Source organism: Parasteatoda tepidariorum, chromosome 4 (genome assembly GCF_043381705.1).
Source record: "Parasteatoda tepidariorum isolate YZ-2023 chromosome 4, CAS_Ptep_4.0, whole genome shotgun sequence".
In the NCBI taxonomy this organism is placed as follows: Eukaryota; Metazoa; Arthropoda; class Arachnida; order Araneae; family Theridiidae; genus Parasteatoda; species Parasteatoda tepidariorum.
Window position 1 is genome coordinate 94,371,709 of NC_092207.1, and position 18,694 is coordinate 94,390,402.

The window sequence follows — 18,694 nt, forward strand, 5'->3', positions numbered from 1 at the left end:
AACTAAAGATTCTTTTCACAACACTTAAATATTTGCTTTATTTTCTTCATATATCAGTCGGCAAAGAATTCTGTTAGGTTAAAAAACATTTCACTAAAAAATAACGAATTCTAAAGAAATAAAAATAAACAACTTAAAAAATAAAAATGCTGTTGCCAGCCATAGAATTTTTTGAAAGTTAACTTAATAAATCAAAATGACATAGGCAACTAGATCAAAATTATGATACCTGAGAGCTTGACGTAACAAATCCTTCAATTCTATAAGTGTTGTATCGCCAAATGCCCAAATTAACAATTGTGTTTTTAAAGAAATTCTATAAAAAGTTTTAAATAAACAACCTACTCCTACAACTGCTTCTTGAAGAACTTGGCTCATTGATTAAAAATATTGTTTTAATTTTACAATGCTAACTTTACTTCTACTTTCATTATTGCTATGACCCTCTTTCATTACATTTTACAACTTCATGCTAAATTTGAGGACTTTAAGTTGTTTTGTGATTAAATACTGACATTTAGAAATGTGTACATAAAAAAGTAACATTTAGAGGTTAAGAGTTTGCCTCAGAAAAATTTGAATTGTTGACATTGAATTTAACAATGGAAACAATTGTTTTTGTGAAAAATTGAATTGCATTGTTGACTTCAAAACTAAAAATATTGTGTTTCAACTTAACAATACTACCTTAATTTATACTTTAGAATTGCCTCGGAGAAATTTGAATTGTTAGAAATGACTTAAACAAAAAGTTTTATTTTAACTGACAAATACTATATTATAATTTTAACTTTTTCTATGACTATACTCATTTTCTTACTCTTTTGTTTTTTATAATTTTGTGATAAAATAAAAAACTTATAGTTGTTCTGCTTCTGAACACTGATGAAAACACAAAATGATGGGCTTCATCAACAAATATAAATTTATTTTTCAAATTCTATATTATTAGGGTGGCGCACTTCAGAGAATTAAAAATGCAAAATTATCTTCATCGAAGCCGATGCTTTACATCGGGCGTTCAGTAGCAGACTACTATTGCATATTGTTTTACAATACATGGCTTTAGCCCTCTGGTGGGAAAGACTTTGAAACAAAACTTACAACAGTTACTTTTCTCAACAACTGAAATTTAGAATAGTGTTTGCAATTTCAAATTAATATTGAAATGTAGTTTTAGAATTTTCTACAGTGAAAAGTTTTCGGAACTTCAGTATTCAAAAAAGTATACAAAAGCAAAACGTTAAGAACGTATCCAATGAGCGAGCATTGGATTGCGAAGCAATCCGAAATGAACTGCGAAAGCAGTTCCGGGGGTTGGTGAGCGTTAGCGAGCAGGGGGCGAAGCCTCCTAGTATATTTAAATAAGTCAAGTTTCGTAAAATAATGGATCATACCTGCACTAGAACACAAAACACTCACCATTAGCTTTTTTTTATGGTTAATACACTTCAAAGTGTTTTGATTCAATCAACACTAAAGTCAACTATCATTAAAGCCAAATAAACAAGCTATGATTAACACAGTCCGCGATGCAGTAGTTCCATGCAAGAACTCGTACTACATAATAGTGTGAATATCTGATAATTTCTTTGTAGAGTTAATATTTTTTAAAATCCTTAGAGCTTACAAGGATTTCTTTAACTAGACAAGGTATATAACATTAAAAAAAAAATTGTAAAATATTAAACCAATGTTATATAAGCTGTTAAAGTATTTACTTAACCTTTAAATTTCATACTCCATGAAGTAATGTATGTTCTAATATGCTCACATGCCAATAACGGTCTAATGTTCAGAACATTTGAATTCTTTTTGATCTGCCTGATATGTTTAAAAAGGATATAGTAGGCATCACAAATGAAATAATGTACAAATTTTTTTCAGAATTCTACAATGTTTGAAGGGAAGAAGTTTGTTTTCCTTGTTTGAGGTAGGTGTTTTGTTTAAGTCGTACTAGAGCTGCACAATAGGCTAATGATAACTGTCTGGGAAACATCCCTGAAGATGATCCGAAGACATGCCATTGTAATGTCGATCCTCTGCAGAGGGGACGGTTCCCCTGCTTTGGTAGCCCGATGACCCGTGTGTCAAGTCGAGCATGTTACTGTAGAACAGTTTAACAGGACGAAAACCCTTGCTCCCTATGCAGGCTGATCAAAGTGTTCACCCACCCGCTTACTGACCGCAGTCAGTGATTCTTGACTTCGGTGTTCTTCTGAGAACTGTCTTTACGATCAACCCACTGCGGGACTTTTCCTAGTATAGACTTATAAACTACTATAGTAAAAAATCATGAGTTTCTTAAAACATTAGTATTTTATGAAGACCGTTTTAACGATAAGTAACTTTGCATCTCAATTTTATTTGTTCTCTTAAAATGATAGTCATAACCTTAGTCTTCTAATCAAAAAATTTTACTAAAAGTGTAAAGCATATTGCAGGTAAATTAATTATAAAAAATAAGCTGATTAAAATTTTAAATACAAACTTATTGTAGATCTTTATGTTAGTACTCTTTCTAGTGATTTTTATAACGTATTGCCCTGAGATGGGCAATGAACGTGTTAAGTGTTATGTCTTAAGTATTACTTTAAATGTTATTGAATTAAATTTTGTTAAAGTGTTATGTCTTAGACATAAGCAGACTCATAAAAACACCATGATTTTCCTTTGCTATACATATTTAATTTTTGCAATCATTATAGAACAAATAATGTGGCAGAAATTTGGTTAAATAAATTTGATAGTATTTTTAAAAATAAAAATTTATGAACACTTTTTTAGTAGATTAGATGGGTATATTTCCGTTTCATGATCTATGGCAGAATAATCGCCAAGTCTTGGTAACTTCTGAACAGCAAAACGCTAGAAACTAAAAAAAAACATCACAGAAAGGGTCCAACTCAAAAAAGGTATAACTAATAGCCATCCCCAGGTAAACAACTACATGTTTTTTTTATATCTATTTGGCAATTGTATTTGGAGCGATAGATCACGATACGGAAATAGCCTGGATTAAATTAACAAATTTAAATCATCACCTTAATATTTATTACTATGTAAACTTATTACAATTTTTTCCTCTTCATGTCTCTAGCAGTGCATTAGCATACTGAAATTCCACACTGTTTTCATATTCACACATATCAACAGCAACTTCACAGCTTTCTCGTACAACTCTTTTATCATCTACAAGGTAAGTAATAAGGGCTTCCATGCATTTTTCTGTGGCAATAGCTCCAAGTGCTTCAGCACACTCATGTCTTACCATTTCATGTTCTTCAACATTTTGAAGAACTTTAGTTAACTGTTCAACAGTTGCAGCATTTTGCATTTGACCCAGAACAAATGCTACTTCATGACGAAACAGAGGAGATCCACATTCTAGTCCTTTTGCTATAGCAATAGCTGCTTCTTTAGTGCCAAGATTCCTCAGAGTGAACAAAGCTTGATACCTTTGGTAGAGTGGTACAGAGCTATCAAGAAAAATATTTTCTAAATCTTCGATTGATTTGTAAGAATTTGCTGGCAGTGGGGGCGCAGGATCTTCAGATTTATATGGATTTTGTGGTGCATTGTTTGAAGGGATAGAGTTAGAAAACTTTTGCACTGCGATTTCGCAAGTTTGTGACACTTCTTTAGAAGAATCATGTATGTATTTATTTAAAATAGGAAGACAGATTTGATCTCCAATAGCCGCCAAAGCTTCCGCAGCTTCATGTCTTACAATTGGCTCTTGATGAAGATCTTCAAGAACCGAGATCAACTTAGGAATGGCTAGAGGATCTTTCATTTGACCCAAACAATATGCGCATTCATGTTTTAATAAAGCCGATGAATCGGAAAATCCTTTTGAAATAAATTCTATCGCATAGGGACCCCCAATATTTTTTAGAGTAAATAGAGCTCTGAATCTTTTTTTCAGAGGATTCGATGTATTTAACAGTACGTCACCAATATTTTCAATTTTCTTATAATCTTCACGAATTTTTTGCATGATAAATACCGAAGTAATTTAAATTTTAAAATGCTTCTTCCGAATGAGAAAGTACTATTTAGTTGGTTTTAAACAACAAGGAATACAGCTATATTTAAAATACAGACAATATGTCTCTGGTTTTGAAATTGAAAACAAACATGTGAGAGAAAAGTGAGCAGAAGAAAGGTTTTAATTACGCAGCTTGATAAAATTTCCATGATATGTAAAAAAAATATGCTTTAAGCTTTATTGCAAGATAAAAAAATATTCAGTATTACCAGAAATCATAGAAATTCTTCATCACGCACTTGGTATTCAATATTTCTAATTAATTATGAGTTTAAATGAGATTAAATAATAACTTAAATAGTTAATTGTTATATCTTTTAAATTATTCTTCTAGCTGCGACCACTAAATTGATATAGCAATATCGGCTGCTAACTTCGATTACTCAATCAAAATATTCATATAAAGTTTTGAAGTTAGATAACCAGCGTGATTCGAATTGTTTTGCATTTTCGTTGATCTATATTACTAAGTAAAATGCTAAAATCTGCAAATCGTGTCCTAAAATTCCCTTTTGGGAATTGTTTTTTAAATAAAATAAAAAATTTCCATTTGAGCTCAACAACAAATCTAATTTTCACTGAACAACATGAGGAAATGAAGAAAACTCTTAACAAGGTATGTATTTATTTATTACGTTATATCACCCTAATTGAAGTTAAATATTAAACATGTTTTTATGAATTGTTTTCAGATTATAGAAAAAGACATAGATCCATTTATAGATCAGTGGGAAAAAGATGAAAAAATTCCTTTGAAAGACCTATTTAAGAAACTTGGGAACGCTGGTTTACTTGGGATCACAAGACCAGCAAGTAAGTGACATAATTTTAACTGTTGCAATATTTTTGTTCATAGTAAGCAAATTTGCTCATCAAATTGACTTATTATGCCCAGAATTTTATTTAAAATTTTGTATGTGTTTATTTTATTTAATTTCAAACGTAAATTATTTTATTTTTTAATTTATGCCATGCTGACAAAATATGTTGCTGTCATTTAATAGTTGGCCATGTATATCAAGAGAAAATAATTTTTTAAAATTTTATTTTTTGTTTCGTAATATGTACTACTTTTTTTTTTTTTAAAGTTAAAAAGCCAATGATAACTATTAGAATTAGCTTCTTAGTAAATAAGAGTTTACTATATAAATTTTGCAGACTATTAAATATTACTGCTGAAAATTTTTAAGCAGTTGTAAACAAAGTATCCAACTGTTTTTTTTTTTTTTTTTTTTTTTTTAAACTATACTTAGNTTTTTTTTTTAACCATTGGAAATGTTAATGTTCCCCTATACTCTTGTATGTATTACCATTGGAAAATATAAAATTTTCACGCATTGAATTCAATAAAAAAGATTGTTTTATTGCCAAATTCTTTCATTTATATATATTTTTGCATTTATTTATTTATTTTATGAATTTATTATATAGTTATTTATTTTTTATCTTTATTTATTTATCATTTAGAAACAATTAAAAATTAAAATCTGAAGTATCATTTGTAAGACTATTATAAATGAATCTGTAGATATTTTGATATGCTTGATTGCCCAGGTGACATAAGCTTAACATAATTTTTTGGTAGAAATTTGACATAAATTATTTTTAAGTGTTTTTTGTTTAAAGTTTATCTATAGCAGCTTATAATAAGCATCTGGTTGATAATATAATCCTTTTTTATTTACAAATAAAAATATTAAAATTACAAACTAAAATAAAAATATTAAATTTCTTCAATTTTTTTAAATAGGTTTGAAATTGGCATAAATTTAAAAAAAATTTAATAAATACATTTGTATTATTTTTTTTAAAAATAATCTTATATAAATAATAAGTTTCATAGTTTTTTGACACTTTGTTTTTCAGAATTTGTGAAGGTCCGTTTTAAAAATTTAAATTATTTCTATTGATGTATGCAAATAAAACAAGAAATTCAGAAGCAGAATTTTTTTTAAGAATATGGCAGATGATAACAAAACATCTATTATTATTATATAAATTTTATTGAATAATTGTGAATTGTTAGTTATAATTTAAAGATTAAAGATACTTTCAAGAACAAGATCTCATAATTATTGAGAAGTCTAGGGCGTTTTTTTTAGTTCGAGATTGAAGCACAAAATAAAGTATTTATATCTATTATTTTAAATCGTTAATTATTTTAAAAATGCTGTGTTAATGTTTCAAATCAAATGAATTGTTAAAATCAGACGAATTATTGAAATCAGTGTTGAGTAGTTAATGTTTTGTTTACTTTCTAATCACAGATTTAAGCACTTAAAGTTAAAGAAAAAAGGGATAACAGAAATTGGCTACGATTTTAAAAAGATTATAAGTATTAATAATTAAAAAATAGAATTTTTTTTAAAAACTAAGATGATTAAAAATTTTATAAGAAAATTTCAAATATGCTAACAAACAGGACAGCAATGTTCTTATAAATGTAAAAATTTTTTAAGAAATATAAAAGTAATTGTGTACAGTTTTTTTTAAAAAAAAGTAAATAATTAAATTAATAAAATAATTTTTTTCAATTAAAATTTTTTCTTTTAGAGTACATTATCAAATTTTAACTTTGGATAACATAAAACTAAAACCTACTTATTTATTATCCAAATTTTTTAATAAAAATCTGTGATTATTCATGCAAAAAATGACCCCTCTGTGAATAGTTAATGTTCCAAACCTTTTTTCTAATCCACTATTTTAATTAATCATAAAAGTCTTATGTCAATGTCTTAAAATCTTAAATAATTTTTGTTAGAGTTATGAATCAGAATTAGTGGTTAATTCAGTGGTATTTCTTTTAACATTGCTTGAATGAAGAAAAAAGAAATCTCTTTTACTCACAATATTCAATAAATCAAACTTACAAAAAATCAAACAACAATATTTAATCACATTGAAATAATTGAGCCTGGTGTAACATACCCCTAGGTCCAACCCATATATTTATATGCTCTAAATCTGCAACATTTTTGTAAACTACAAGAAAATTGACTTCTTATAGCTACTATTCCATGCATGGTTTTTTAAATATGTAATTAGGATATTAACTTCCTGCTAATTGGCTTACATAGTTTTTGCACATTGTCATAAGTACACAAAATTTTAAATATTGAACAGATATTTTTTACAGTAATTTTAACTTCCATTGTGACTGTACACAATATGTAAAAAATGATTTTTATTTATTCATTAATTGGAAGGGAAAAACAATCAATCAGCAGTATCTTTGTGTTTAATTAAATTTATTACTATTGTTTATAAATATTTGTATTAAAATTTAAAACTAAAATTCTTTTATTTGCTTTAATGAAATTTATATACATGCTGACTATTCTATGTACTAGTCAGAGAGCTGACATCACATCAGAAAGGTCCTGGGTTTGAATCCCGGGCAAGGTATGGATGTTCTTCCAATGTTGGCCAATCTAATACGATGCTACTGAAAGAGTGGTCAACATATATATCCAACTAATGCCCCAATTATTAGTATCAATCGGGTGGGCACTGGAAGAAAAAAAATTTGCAGGTTTAATTATAAAACTGTTTTCTGACTTGCAAGGTGCACCAATTTATCTTTTTCCTTAATTTTTAAATAAGTTCCCTAGTTGTTAGTAAATTGTAAAAGTTAATAACATCATTTCTTTTATTACAGAAATCAACAATGCATATATTTTCTTCTTTTTTTTTAAATCCAAAAAATTTAAATATTAAGATCATGCTTACGAAGCAAGATTAATTCCTCTAGGTAAATATTATTCTACAAAATTTTATAATTTATGAAAGTTACAGATAATTAAATCATCAATAAATCTAAAAGCAAATTTAATATTAAGAGTATAATTTATTTTTCATAAAGTGTAAAAATAAGTTAGCCAAGATTGATGAAAAATTAGATCCTTGTGGCATTCCATCAATTTGAGCAAAAATATACTTTCCATTGTAAAGATAATTATTAAAAAGACAAATATTAGTTGAAATTTACCAATAATCGAAATTTCTATTTAGAATATTTTTTATAATCATAGTAATAACTCGGTAATAATAATAGTAATAATCTCTTAAAAAAAAAGACTAAGCTTAAAATTTTTACTATTTTTTATTTGCAATTTAAATAATATTTTCGTTAAAAAATTTAGCTTTTTATCAGAAGTTAAAAATTAAAATTAATAATATACAATTTCGATCAACCCAATAATGATCAACCCAAAATTTATTAAAATTTCTATAAATTTAGAATGATCACTTGTGGGTCTAATACTTACCTACCTAAACCTGGCTCCATTTTCTCTAACTGCTTAAATAAAAGTACTACTAACGATATTAAAGAAGGTTTTTCTTGAATTATTACTATTGGACAACCGATTTTAGAATTTATTAAACAAAATAAAATAAATGCTATTGCGACATTTGATTTCCAAGATCTATTCAACAGCATTCCCCTTTTTTAGATAAAATATGTTCTTTTGATTTATTACTATGATTATAAAAATATCCTTAATTGTGATTTTGAATAAGATTCTAGTTAATATGTCTTTTCAATAATTATCTTTACAATGGGAAACACATTTTTGTTTAAATTGATTGAATACCACAAGAATCTAATTATTCATCACTCTTAGCTTTTATTTTTACTTTATTATTAAAAAACATTTTACTCTTTATATTAAATTTGTTTTTAGATTTACTGATGATTTACTTATTTTTAATTTTCATAACTAGAAAAATTTTGTTGAATAATATGTATGCCGGAGGATTAATCTTGCTTCGTAATCATGCCGATAATATTAATTTTAATATTTTGGATTTAAGTATTAAAAGAGAAGAAAATATCTGCATTGTTGATTTGTATGATTAAAGATAGGAATTTTACATTTAATATAAATAAACTAATTATATGGAATGGAAATTATGCTACATGGAATTATATGGAAATATATTATATGGAAATTATGCTACATGGAATTATATGGAAATATATTATATGGATATATATTATATGGAANCATGCCGATAATATTAATTTTAATATTTTGGATTTAAGTATTAAAAGAGAAGAAAATATCTGTATTGTTGATTTGTATGATTAAAGATAGGAATTTTACATTTAATATAAATAAACTAATTATATGGAATGGAAATTATGTTACATGGAATTATATGGAAATATATTATATGGAAATTTAATATAAAAAAAACTAATTATACTAGTTGTATCTAATGTTTCTAATAATTAAATACCATTTTAATCAAATGAATAGAATTATAAGGATTTGTAGCAATATTTATTGATCGAAAAAACAAATAGACAAACTCTTCCAAAATTTGATATAAAAAATGGATATCCAATATAATCCAATATATAGCTAAATTCTATATCAAATCATTGAGTTAATTTTATTTTATAATTATTAATAATTTATTGAAAATTTCTTTGTTAACTAAATTTATATTTTTACCATGTCCATAACCAATTTAGGTCAGGAGACATTTTAAATCTTTATTAATAATGATTTAAGTTGCTTAATTGGCTATCACTTGAAACACTAATCAGGAATTGTTTAAATTTTTTTTTCATTAAATATTAACACTTTCTCTTAAATCATCAATATTATAATTAAAATTCAACCTTATTAATTATAAACTTTGAATTATCCAGCATAATATTATTACCTTGTGCACATCCAGTTTCGAGCCAATCCAAGGTAACAAACAAATAAACCGCTATTTCGAGTTCACTAAGAACGTTCCATAAAATGATCCCATTATCCTCTATTTACTCTTTTATTTTCATATTTTGTAATCTGGCAAGCTTGTTACGAAAATATATTAAATGTGTTATGTAATATATAAATATGTTAAAATACAGAGAAAACATAGAAAATAATAAAGATTAGTGAAAAGAAAAAAAAAATTATTAAAATGAATTATTTTTAAAAATATTTAAAAAATGTGTTATTTATTTGAAAAGAAATTATCAAAAAGTCGGCAAACAAAATATACAAAAGATACAATCTCCCCATCAGCCCACATGACAATATACGCAAAAAGTAGTGCTCTCCATTATTGTATCAATATGGCAAAGGCAAAATATATAAATACTTTTTTGTGAGGAGCACTCAAAGAAATTTGAACGAAACTAGAACTCACCAAGCAAAAAATATATGAAATAAAACACATCAAGCAAGAAACAGAAGTAAAAATGCAAAGAAAAAACAGAAGAAAACACCGGAATCCCTCAAGAATGACCCAAAATATCTTTGCAACAACATTGCCAGACCGCAAAATATGGAAACAGAAGCGCAAATGGATTGATCCTGCTGGAATAGTCGAGTGTGTAGATGAAAATGCTAAGCAAGCTTAATGAAAAACTCTTCTTTGAACTTACGAAGAACTTTTATTAAGAAAGAAAAAATATGGCTTAACTTAAACTTTCTAAAATGAAAACAAACCACGAGAGTATTCTACTCTCCACTGCGTAAAACAGCTATAGTCGCTCCATACATTTATATAATCTTGATCTGTCTTATATATACAAGCATACATTTAATATACAATCAAAAAACATTTGCATTATGGGAGTTAAAGTTAACGTAATAAATACACTTAGAATATCTGGGGTCTGTCTAGGTTTTTCTGAGAGGTACCTATTTTGTGAAATAATTTGTGAAAAATTTAAAATTATATTTAAAAATCAACACAAAAATATGGATTTATCGTTTCTTAAGGGATACAAAAATAAAATTTTAAGAAAAAGTATTTCTTGAAACTACCGTTTTTCCTAAAATTGAATTTGGGAAGGTACCGCTAAACGGTAGTAAATTCTGCCTGGACAGACCCCCGAATATGTAAATTTGTCTTTAAATTATTTTTAAATGTTAAAAATAAACTTAAAATAAAGAAATAAAAAAGTCCACAAATGAAAGAAAATACCCCTTTTTTTAGTTTAAAAACCCCTTCCATCCCACTCCATTCATTTCCTTGTGGACTATCTAAAACTAGATGTCATTAGCTCTGATACTCTTGAAGTTCATGCTTTCGAATCATTGTCAAAATCAGGCTCAACTGAGACGTAAAGTAAGGTTTAAATTGTTGCTACGGAAGAAATTCAAATTTGCTGATCCTTATGATACCAGATGTGCTTTTGATTGGTGCTGACTTTTATTGAACTGTGGCGAACTCGGAGGTTCCTTTTAGGCTATCTGAAACATTTGCTCTCATTCCATCAATTTTTCAATGATTTTTGTCTGGATCCAGATCACACACATCTGTTACTATTGCAGTTCATAACATTAACATTGAAACAGCGTCTAATTTTTTGCATAATCATGTCAGAAAACTGGGAATTGGATACTTTAGGCATTAAGCCCATGCAAAACAAAGAAATGTCCACGCTCAACTCTGAAATTTTGAAAGACTTTCAAGATTTTTATAAAGAACTAGAAATTCGTAGAGTTAAGTTGCCTTCTGGAAAAGGCGTTACTCTTTCTTCCTGCAATGTGGCATCTGAACGCTTCCATATTTTGTGGAAGAGGTCACAAAGAAAACTTAACTTAAAAGAAATGCATGTAAAACACATGCGGGATTACATTGACCGAAATCAAGTTGAAATAGCAACGGACAATCATATTAATGAAGAGAATAGCTATTACATACATTCCCCATCATTTAGTCTAAAAGAGAAAAATAAAGAAATTAAAGGGTGAATTGTGTTCGATGCCTTTTCTCAATTCAAGCCTTTTTACAGTTAACATTTTGTGAGAAAGACAGATGTGCTACTCCTACCGGTTTACACGATTACCCATTGGACTAACTTGCAGTCGTTTCTTCCTTTCAACTACTCTTTATGAGTTATAGGGGAGAGTGGGGTCAATTGTAACAGGGTACGATTGTAACAGAGCAAAAATTTCGAGTGTCGGATTCTAGATTNACTCAGCATTTATCCTACCGCAGCTAAACATCTAAAAAACAATATCTTTATGGATGATTTTGTTATTGGCCAAAGCGAAAATAATATTCTACGAAATGCGGGAACTTGTGACACTTATTAGCCTTCCTTTAGCGAAATGGTGTACTAATTCTCAAGTTTTAAACGACGAATGGAAAAAAGGAAAATATAGAATTCAAAAGTAAGACTCAAGTTTTTGGTGTTGTCCATTGGGACACTGAGGAAGATTCATTCTATCAAAATATTGAGGAATATGATCAGGAATTCCTTAAAGTACCGGTCATTAAACGCCTGCTTCTTAGAACTGTATCAAACTTTTTCGATTCTTTGAGAATTTTTTCTCCATCTACAGTAGTAGGAAAAATTCTCTTTCAGGATACATGGATGAGTGGTTTTCGATGGGACGAGCTACTATTTCCATCCATTGCAACACGATTGTCTAAATAGATAGCAGACTTAACCAAATTTAAACGACATCCAAGTTTTAAGATGGATTGGAATATTCTTCGTCTGATGTTACCATTCATGTATTGTGGGATGCCTCTGAACGTGCTTACGAGGCGGTGTTATATGTACAGTCCGATAAAATAAAAATAAAAAACGAATCACCCTGAATAACTTTCGTTCTAATGATCGGATTTTCACGAACTAAGTGTCAATCTTAATGATTCCAGGGGGTGACCTTAAATATGCAAATTAATTAGTGCTAACTATTAATTAAGTTACGAAATCAGACACAAAAACGTACTTTTTCTGAATAAACATATATTTTTTTTTTTACATATTTGGAATCCTGATACTTAAAATAGACAAAATTTCGAAAACATTTGGTCCTAAATGGGATCGTAATATAGATTTATATATATGGCGAAAGTTCAAAAATATGCCAAATTACTTCGCCATAGAAGGGGAAATAACTGATAACAACCATAAAGAAATTGAATAAATGACAAGACGGGAAAACATAGTGCTTCTCGTTGCTAAGCAACCAAAAAAAATTTTCGAGTTGCTTTCTGGTTAAAGCAGAGGTGTATACTCAATTTTGCTGAGGGCCATATATTGAATTTAGAATATGTAGGCGAGCCAGATGCAAATAAATTATTATAACAGAATTATTATAAAATTTTATTTATCTAATTATATAGTTTATAATATACGGTTGTTAAAAATCATATCAAAGTTATAAAAGATGGTAATTATTTTGAGCTCGAGGATCCAGATACCTGACTTCTCTTGTTTTTGACAAGCTCATTGATGTCCGGTTTCATATTTGTTATAATTATTTTAAGAATTGATTGAAGATGTTCATTCGTAAGTCTTGCGCGNGCACAAGAATAACTTTTGAACCATAAAAAATTTTCGAGTTGCTTTCTGGCTAAAGCAGAGGTGTCAAACTCAATTTTGCAGAGGGCCATTTATTAAATTTAGAATATGTAGGCGGGCCAGATGCAAATAAATTATTATAACTGAATTATTATAAAATTTTATTTATCTAATTATATAGTTTATAATATACGGTTGTTAAAAATCATATCAAAGTTATAAAAGATAATTATTTTCACCTCGAGGATCCAGATACTTGACTTCTCTTGTTTTTGACAAACTCATTGATGTCCGGTGTCATATTTGTTATAATTACTTTAAGAATTGATTGGAGATGTTCATTCGTAAGTCTTGCGCAATGCTTGTTCTTATTTATTTTCATGACGGAAAACATCTGTTCGCATAAATAGGCGCTACCAAACATGCACAGAATGCGTGCTGCATGCTTTTTTAATTCCGGGTAGTTATCCAAACTCTTGAAATATTGAGTATAAAATTTAAGCTCTGTAACCTCTTTAAATTTTTCTTTCAAAATACTGTCCGATTGAAGATTTATCAACTCCATCTGCAAATGAACTGATGGTGCCTGTGAAGCTTCGACATTGAATGGATTGTTGAAAATTGGGAATTCTGTTTCATTCATTTTGTGGAAGTCTTCAAAACAATTGTTGAATTCCGTGATCAGATTTTGCAGAAGTTGAGAATATCCAATTTATTTTTGGTTCACAGTGCCAAATGATTTTAAATGAGGAAAACGATCCAAAGTTTGATTTTTTACCTGATTTTTCCCATAGCCACAACTTTGTTTCAAAGGCTTGAATACATGAATACATTTGAGTGACAATCAGATTTTTACTCTGTAACTTTACATTCAGATCAGTCAAGTGTTAATTCATATCTACCAATAAGGCATAATCAATCCACCAGTCATTGTCATAATCAATTGGGTTGCCTTTTTCTAACATGAAAGCTTGAATAGGGTCACGTAATGGAAAAAATCTTTCTAAAACTACTCCTCGACTGAGCCAACGAACTTCAGTGAAATAAGGGACATTAAAAAAAATTTTCGTCCAAATCTTGTAAAAACTGCCTGAACTGTCGGTGATTAAGTCCTCTGCTCCTTATAAAATTTACTATTTTAATTATAGGTTGCATGACATGGTTCATTTTTAAATGTTTGGGTGCCAATGATTCCTGATGAATTATACAGGGAAATCCCACAAAATTCCCTGATGTTTTCTGTTTTAATTTAGTTACAACGCCCGAATGTTTGCCAGCCATGGCAGGAGCGCCGACCGTATTTGTGCTGCTAAGTATATTCCAGTCGAAGATTCCGCTTGTTGCTAAGAAATGGCGTTACTGTTACTGTCTATCTCTCTCGCTTTTCTAGGCACGCGCTGCCCTTGAAATTACTTATAAATGTAGTGTGCACATTTTAAAAGTTCCTTAGAGGAATCGAGTGAAGTCTAAAAGCTCTAAAAAACACGATTGTTCTTTCTGTGACACATCGCGATCGCGGGCCGTATTGATACGAACCGGGGGCCGGTTGCGGCCCGCGGGCAGTATCTTTGACATGACTGGGTTAAAGGAAACAGATTGTTATTAGTTTTTTTTAATCTCCTTTGAAAAGGAAATTTAAATCAATTAATATATTATTTTTGATTCTCCGAGATTTTAGAATCTTGACGTTAAACTTTCTATCTGACATTTATTTTTTTAAAGCTGTTTTAACGTCATTTGTATGACAGTTTTGAATTGAAACCAAATTTTCATAAGTTATTATTAAATTTATGAAGAGTTGCTGGGTTAATTGCTTTTGCACCTCACTTCGAGTTTCTTAGGAAAGGAAAAAAAAATGATCAAGCAAAGGTGGACCTGAAAAAAAGATAGCTATTCTGATGCATAATCACAAGATTTTATAAAATTCCCGGTATTTATTTTCGATAAAATTGTAAATCATAATAAATAAATACAAAAAAAAACACGGAAAAAATTAAGAAAAACAATAAGTTTTATTTATTGCGCATAAGCTGCAAGTAAATAGAACTCATAAAATAATTTCAAAACGTAGAGAAAACATGGGAAAAATTACAGAAGAATTAAAAAAGGAATAAAAAAAGAAAAATAATAATAAAAATAAAATAACAAGAAACCGGAAAAAAATTCCGAAAAAAAGGAAAAAAATTTCTAAAAATATCCGGGAAATAAAATATACAATCTTTTCATCAGCTCACAATTATATCCGCACAAAAGAGTGCTTTTTAATGTTGTATCAATATAGCCTAAGCAAAATATATCAATACAATAGTGTGAGAAGCACTAAAAAATTTTTACAAAAAAATTACAACAAATAAAATAGAACAAAGCAAATAAATATAAAAATATCACGTAAAAACAGAAAATTAAATATGAAGAAAAAACAGAATAAAACATATTCCATAAAGCGAGTAGCGAATTCAAATGAACTTACATGAACGGGAAATTTTTCAAGAATGATTTAAAATATTTTCGAAGCAAGATTGCTAGATTACAAAATATGAAACCAAAAGCGAAAAATGAGGTAATAGCTTAAATAGAGGGGCTTTGTATTAAAGTGCGTTCGTACTCTGCAGTACTGAAGTGCGTTTGATGTGTTAGTAACCAAAGATGAGCCCGATAATGGATGTGCTCAAGGTAATATTACACTGGGTAATTTAAAGAAGTTGACAATTAATAATTTTAGAAAATTAATATTTATTTAAGAAAAAAAATAGAAAAGAGAAAGAAACATGAATTGCCTGTTTCACACATAATTTTAGCCACGGATTTGCCCGAAATGGATTTACGCGTCAAAACATTACATAAACTAACAAAGAAATCTTTATATAAAGAAATGTTATTATAATGCTTTTTAAATTTATTATTCTGTTTTTGTCGGAAAAAATAGTAACTTCGTTAAGTCATGAAAGGTTCTTGGAATTAGACGTGAAAATCTGAATTTGAAAATTTAAAATGTAGCAGATACCCTACCCTGAATTAAGGTTTTTACAATACTTTTTAACTCTGACACTCTTTTCATGAGATAACTTCTTTTGCCAACGATTTCGTCCTTTTTTTGTTAGTTAAAACAAGCTTACGCATTCTTGTAATTTTTACATTTTATATTTGAAATTTCAATGTCGAAAAACATGTATGAAGTGACGCCTAGTTCAAAGAATCTAAGTTAAATAGTTGTAAGGCCGATTATTACGAAAACTATTAACTACTCCGGTTCAATGAAACTATAAATGAATCATTAATATTCTTGTTCTTTTTATTACAAAATATTAGGAGAAATTTGTATTCATAATTTCTTCAAAACGTGTGTTAAAACCATTATTATAAGTTAAGTAAGTAGAAAAAAGTCAAATGGAGGAAAAGAACAATTTTTGAGATGATGATTCTAAAAATAGCACGTTTTTCGAATCTTTTTAAAATTTTTTATTTTAGTAGTTGTTTAACAAAACAAGGCATATCGAACATTTTCCTGATATAGCACTATTTTTTTGAACTGTGAAAAAGTTGAGAAATCATATACACAACTTTTTAAGCAAATATTTTCAACTTTTTAAAACAGAAGGGTAACTTTCTTTAAGTTAGCGCACAAGAATAACTTTGAATGTCGAAATAAAATTGTATGTCCATAGTTTTTGTTCATTTAAAAAATAAAGCAATCTCTTGTACTTTTCAGCTGTGCACACATACGCATTTACTTTTTTTTACTCGAATAAATAAGAAACTATAAGAAAAAAAGAAAATAATTTATCTTCATTTTTCGTAAACAATAATATTCTAAGTAAACAGTCCGCTGTTCTGCTTCGAATTATATTGTGTGTGATCAGTAGAATATTTTTAATTCCTTAACAAGATTTAATTTTCAGATAGCTGACAATAATTCTAAGTTTTCTTTCAATAAGAATACTAAAAGGAAACACAAATATTTTTAATTCTGAATAGGAAAAACTTCGTTGAAAAAAAACGCGCTAAAAAGCAGCAGAAATTTCAGAAAAAAGTAACAATAAAGAAAATGAAGGAATAAAAATATGACCACCGAAGCCGACGTCTTCAGGGGGTACCGGCCTCGGTAGCCATAAAAACAAAACCATTTCTAATTGAGGGAGAAGCAAATGCTTAAATTAACTCCCTCAGTACCCCGATGGTTTTGCATAGAAGTCCAGGAAAAAAAAACATACAATACAAATACAATCACAAACAAATTAAGAAAAGAAACTCAAACAAAATCATCAGAGAAATAAAAAATTTTGAGTTTTTATTTTTTTGAGTTTTTATTTTTCTGATGATTTCGTTTGAGTTTCTTTTCTTAATTTGTTATTTGTATTGCATGTTTTTTTTTCCCTGGACTTCTATACGAAACCATCGGGGTACTGAGGGAGTTAATTTAAGCATTTGCTTCTCCCTCAATTAGAAATGGTTTTGTTTTTATGGCTACCGAGGCCGGTACCCCCTGAAGACGTCGGCTTCGGTGGTCATATTTTTATTTCCTTCGTTTTCTTTATTACTTTCAATAAGAACTTAGCAATAATTGAAAAAGATATTTTATTATAAAGGAAAACATAAATTAAAATACTAAAACGATTGATTAGTATATTATTGGAAAATAATATATATGGTTGCATAAAAAATAAGATTTTGTGTTAAAATTTAATTAAAAAGTTAAAAAAATAATTCTGCGAAACAAGCGCAGACAGATAATTTACAAATTTATTTTAAGACTAAGGCGATATATAAGATGTAAAAAAGTTTTAAGATCATTAAAAATGCTGACTACGTATTTTTATTAATATTTATAAAATATATATTCAAGAAATTGATAAATATATTATTCCAAATCTATTCATACGTGTGTATATTATTGAAATTGTATCAGTTATTGAAAAACAAGATAAAAAATAATAATAATCGCATTAAATAAGCATATTCTGGTGTATAATAGTATTCTATCAGAAGCACGCTTTTATAAAACTAGACATCCGTTCAATTAAGTGTTTTTTTATTCAAAATGTTTTATTCAAATTTCTTTACTAAATTTCAAATAAGTTATTAAGCGACTAAAAAAGAAACATCGTATTTTATAGTTAGAAATAAATAAAAAATAAAAAGATTACCAAACGATTATTAGCGAAAAAAATATGAATGAAATTTTACGCTATGCGAGCGAAGTCAAGTTCCTCGCAAGTTTATCACATTTTAATATTAATCGCCCCATTTAATCATTTTTTTATTGTCGCCAAATTATTTTTTTTAAAATAATTAATTTTAATTTTTCTCAGCTTCTAATAAATAAAAACAGTTGAAACTTTAGATTTTTCAATTGAAAAATATGTAGA

The 18,694-nt window shown here is 28.2% G+C and overlaps 2 protein-coding genes across 2 annotated transcripts in view; one reads left to right on the forward strand and one right to left on the reverse strand.

The window, feature by feature from the left end:
• Positions 1–3,031: 3,031 nt before the first annotated feature.
• LOC107436786 (deoxyhypusine hydroxylase nero) lies at positions 3,032–4,201 on the reverse strand. Its single transcript, XM_016048596.4, has one exon. The coding sequence runs from the start codon at positions 3,998–4,000 to the stop codon at positions 3,089–3,091; it is 912 nt and encodes a 303-aa protein (XP_015904082.1). The 5' UTR covers positions 4,001–4,201; the 3' UTR covers positions 3,032–3,088.
• A 186-nt stretch (positions 4,202–4,387) lies between these two features.
• The window catches only part of LOC107436781 (probable acyl-CoA dehydrogenase 6), a 43,876-nt gene continuing 29,569 nt past the window's right edge, over positions 4,388–18,694 (forward strand). The window contains exons 1-2 of the mRNA XM_043049070.2: positions 4,388–4,667; positions 4,744–4,864. Of these exons, the coding sequence (XP_042905004.1) occupies positions 4,527–4,667; positions 4,744–4,864 (262 nt within the window). The 5' untranslated portion in view covers positions 4,388–4,526. The remainder of the gene's footprint in view (positions 4,668–4,743; positions 4,865–18,694) is intronic.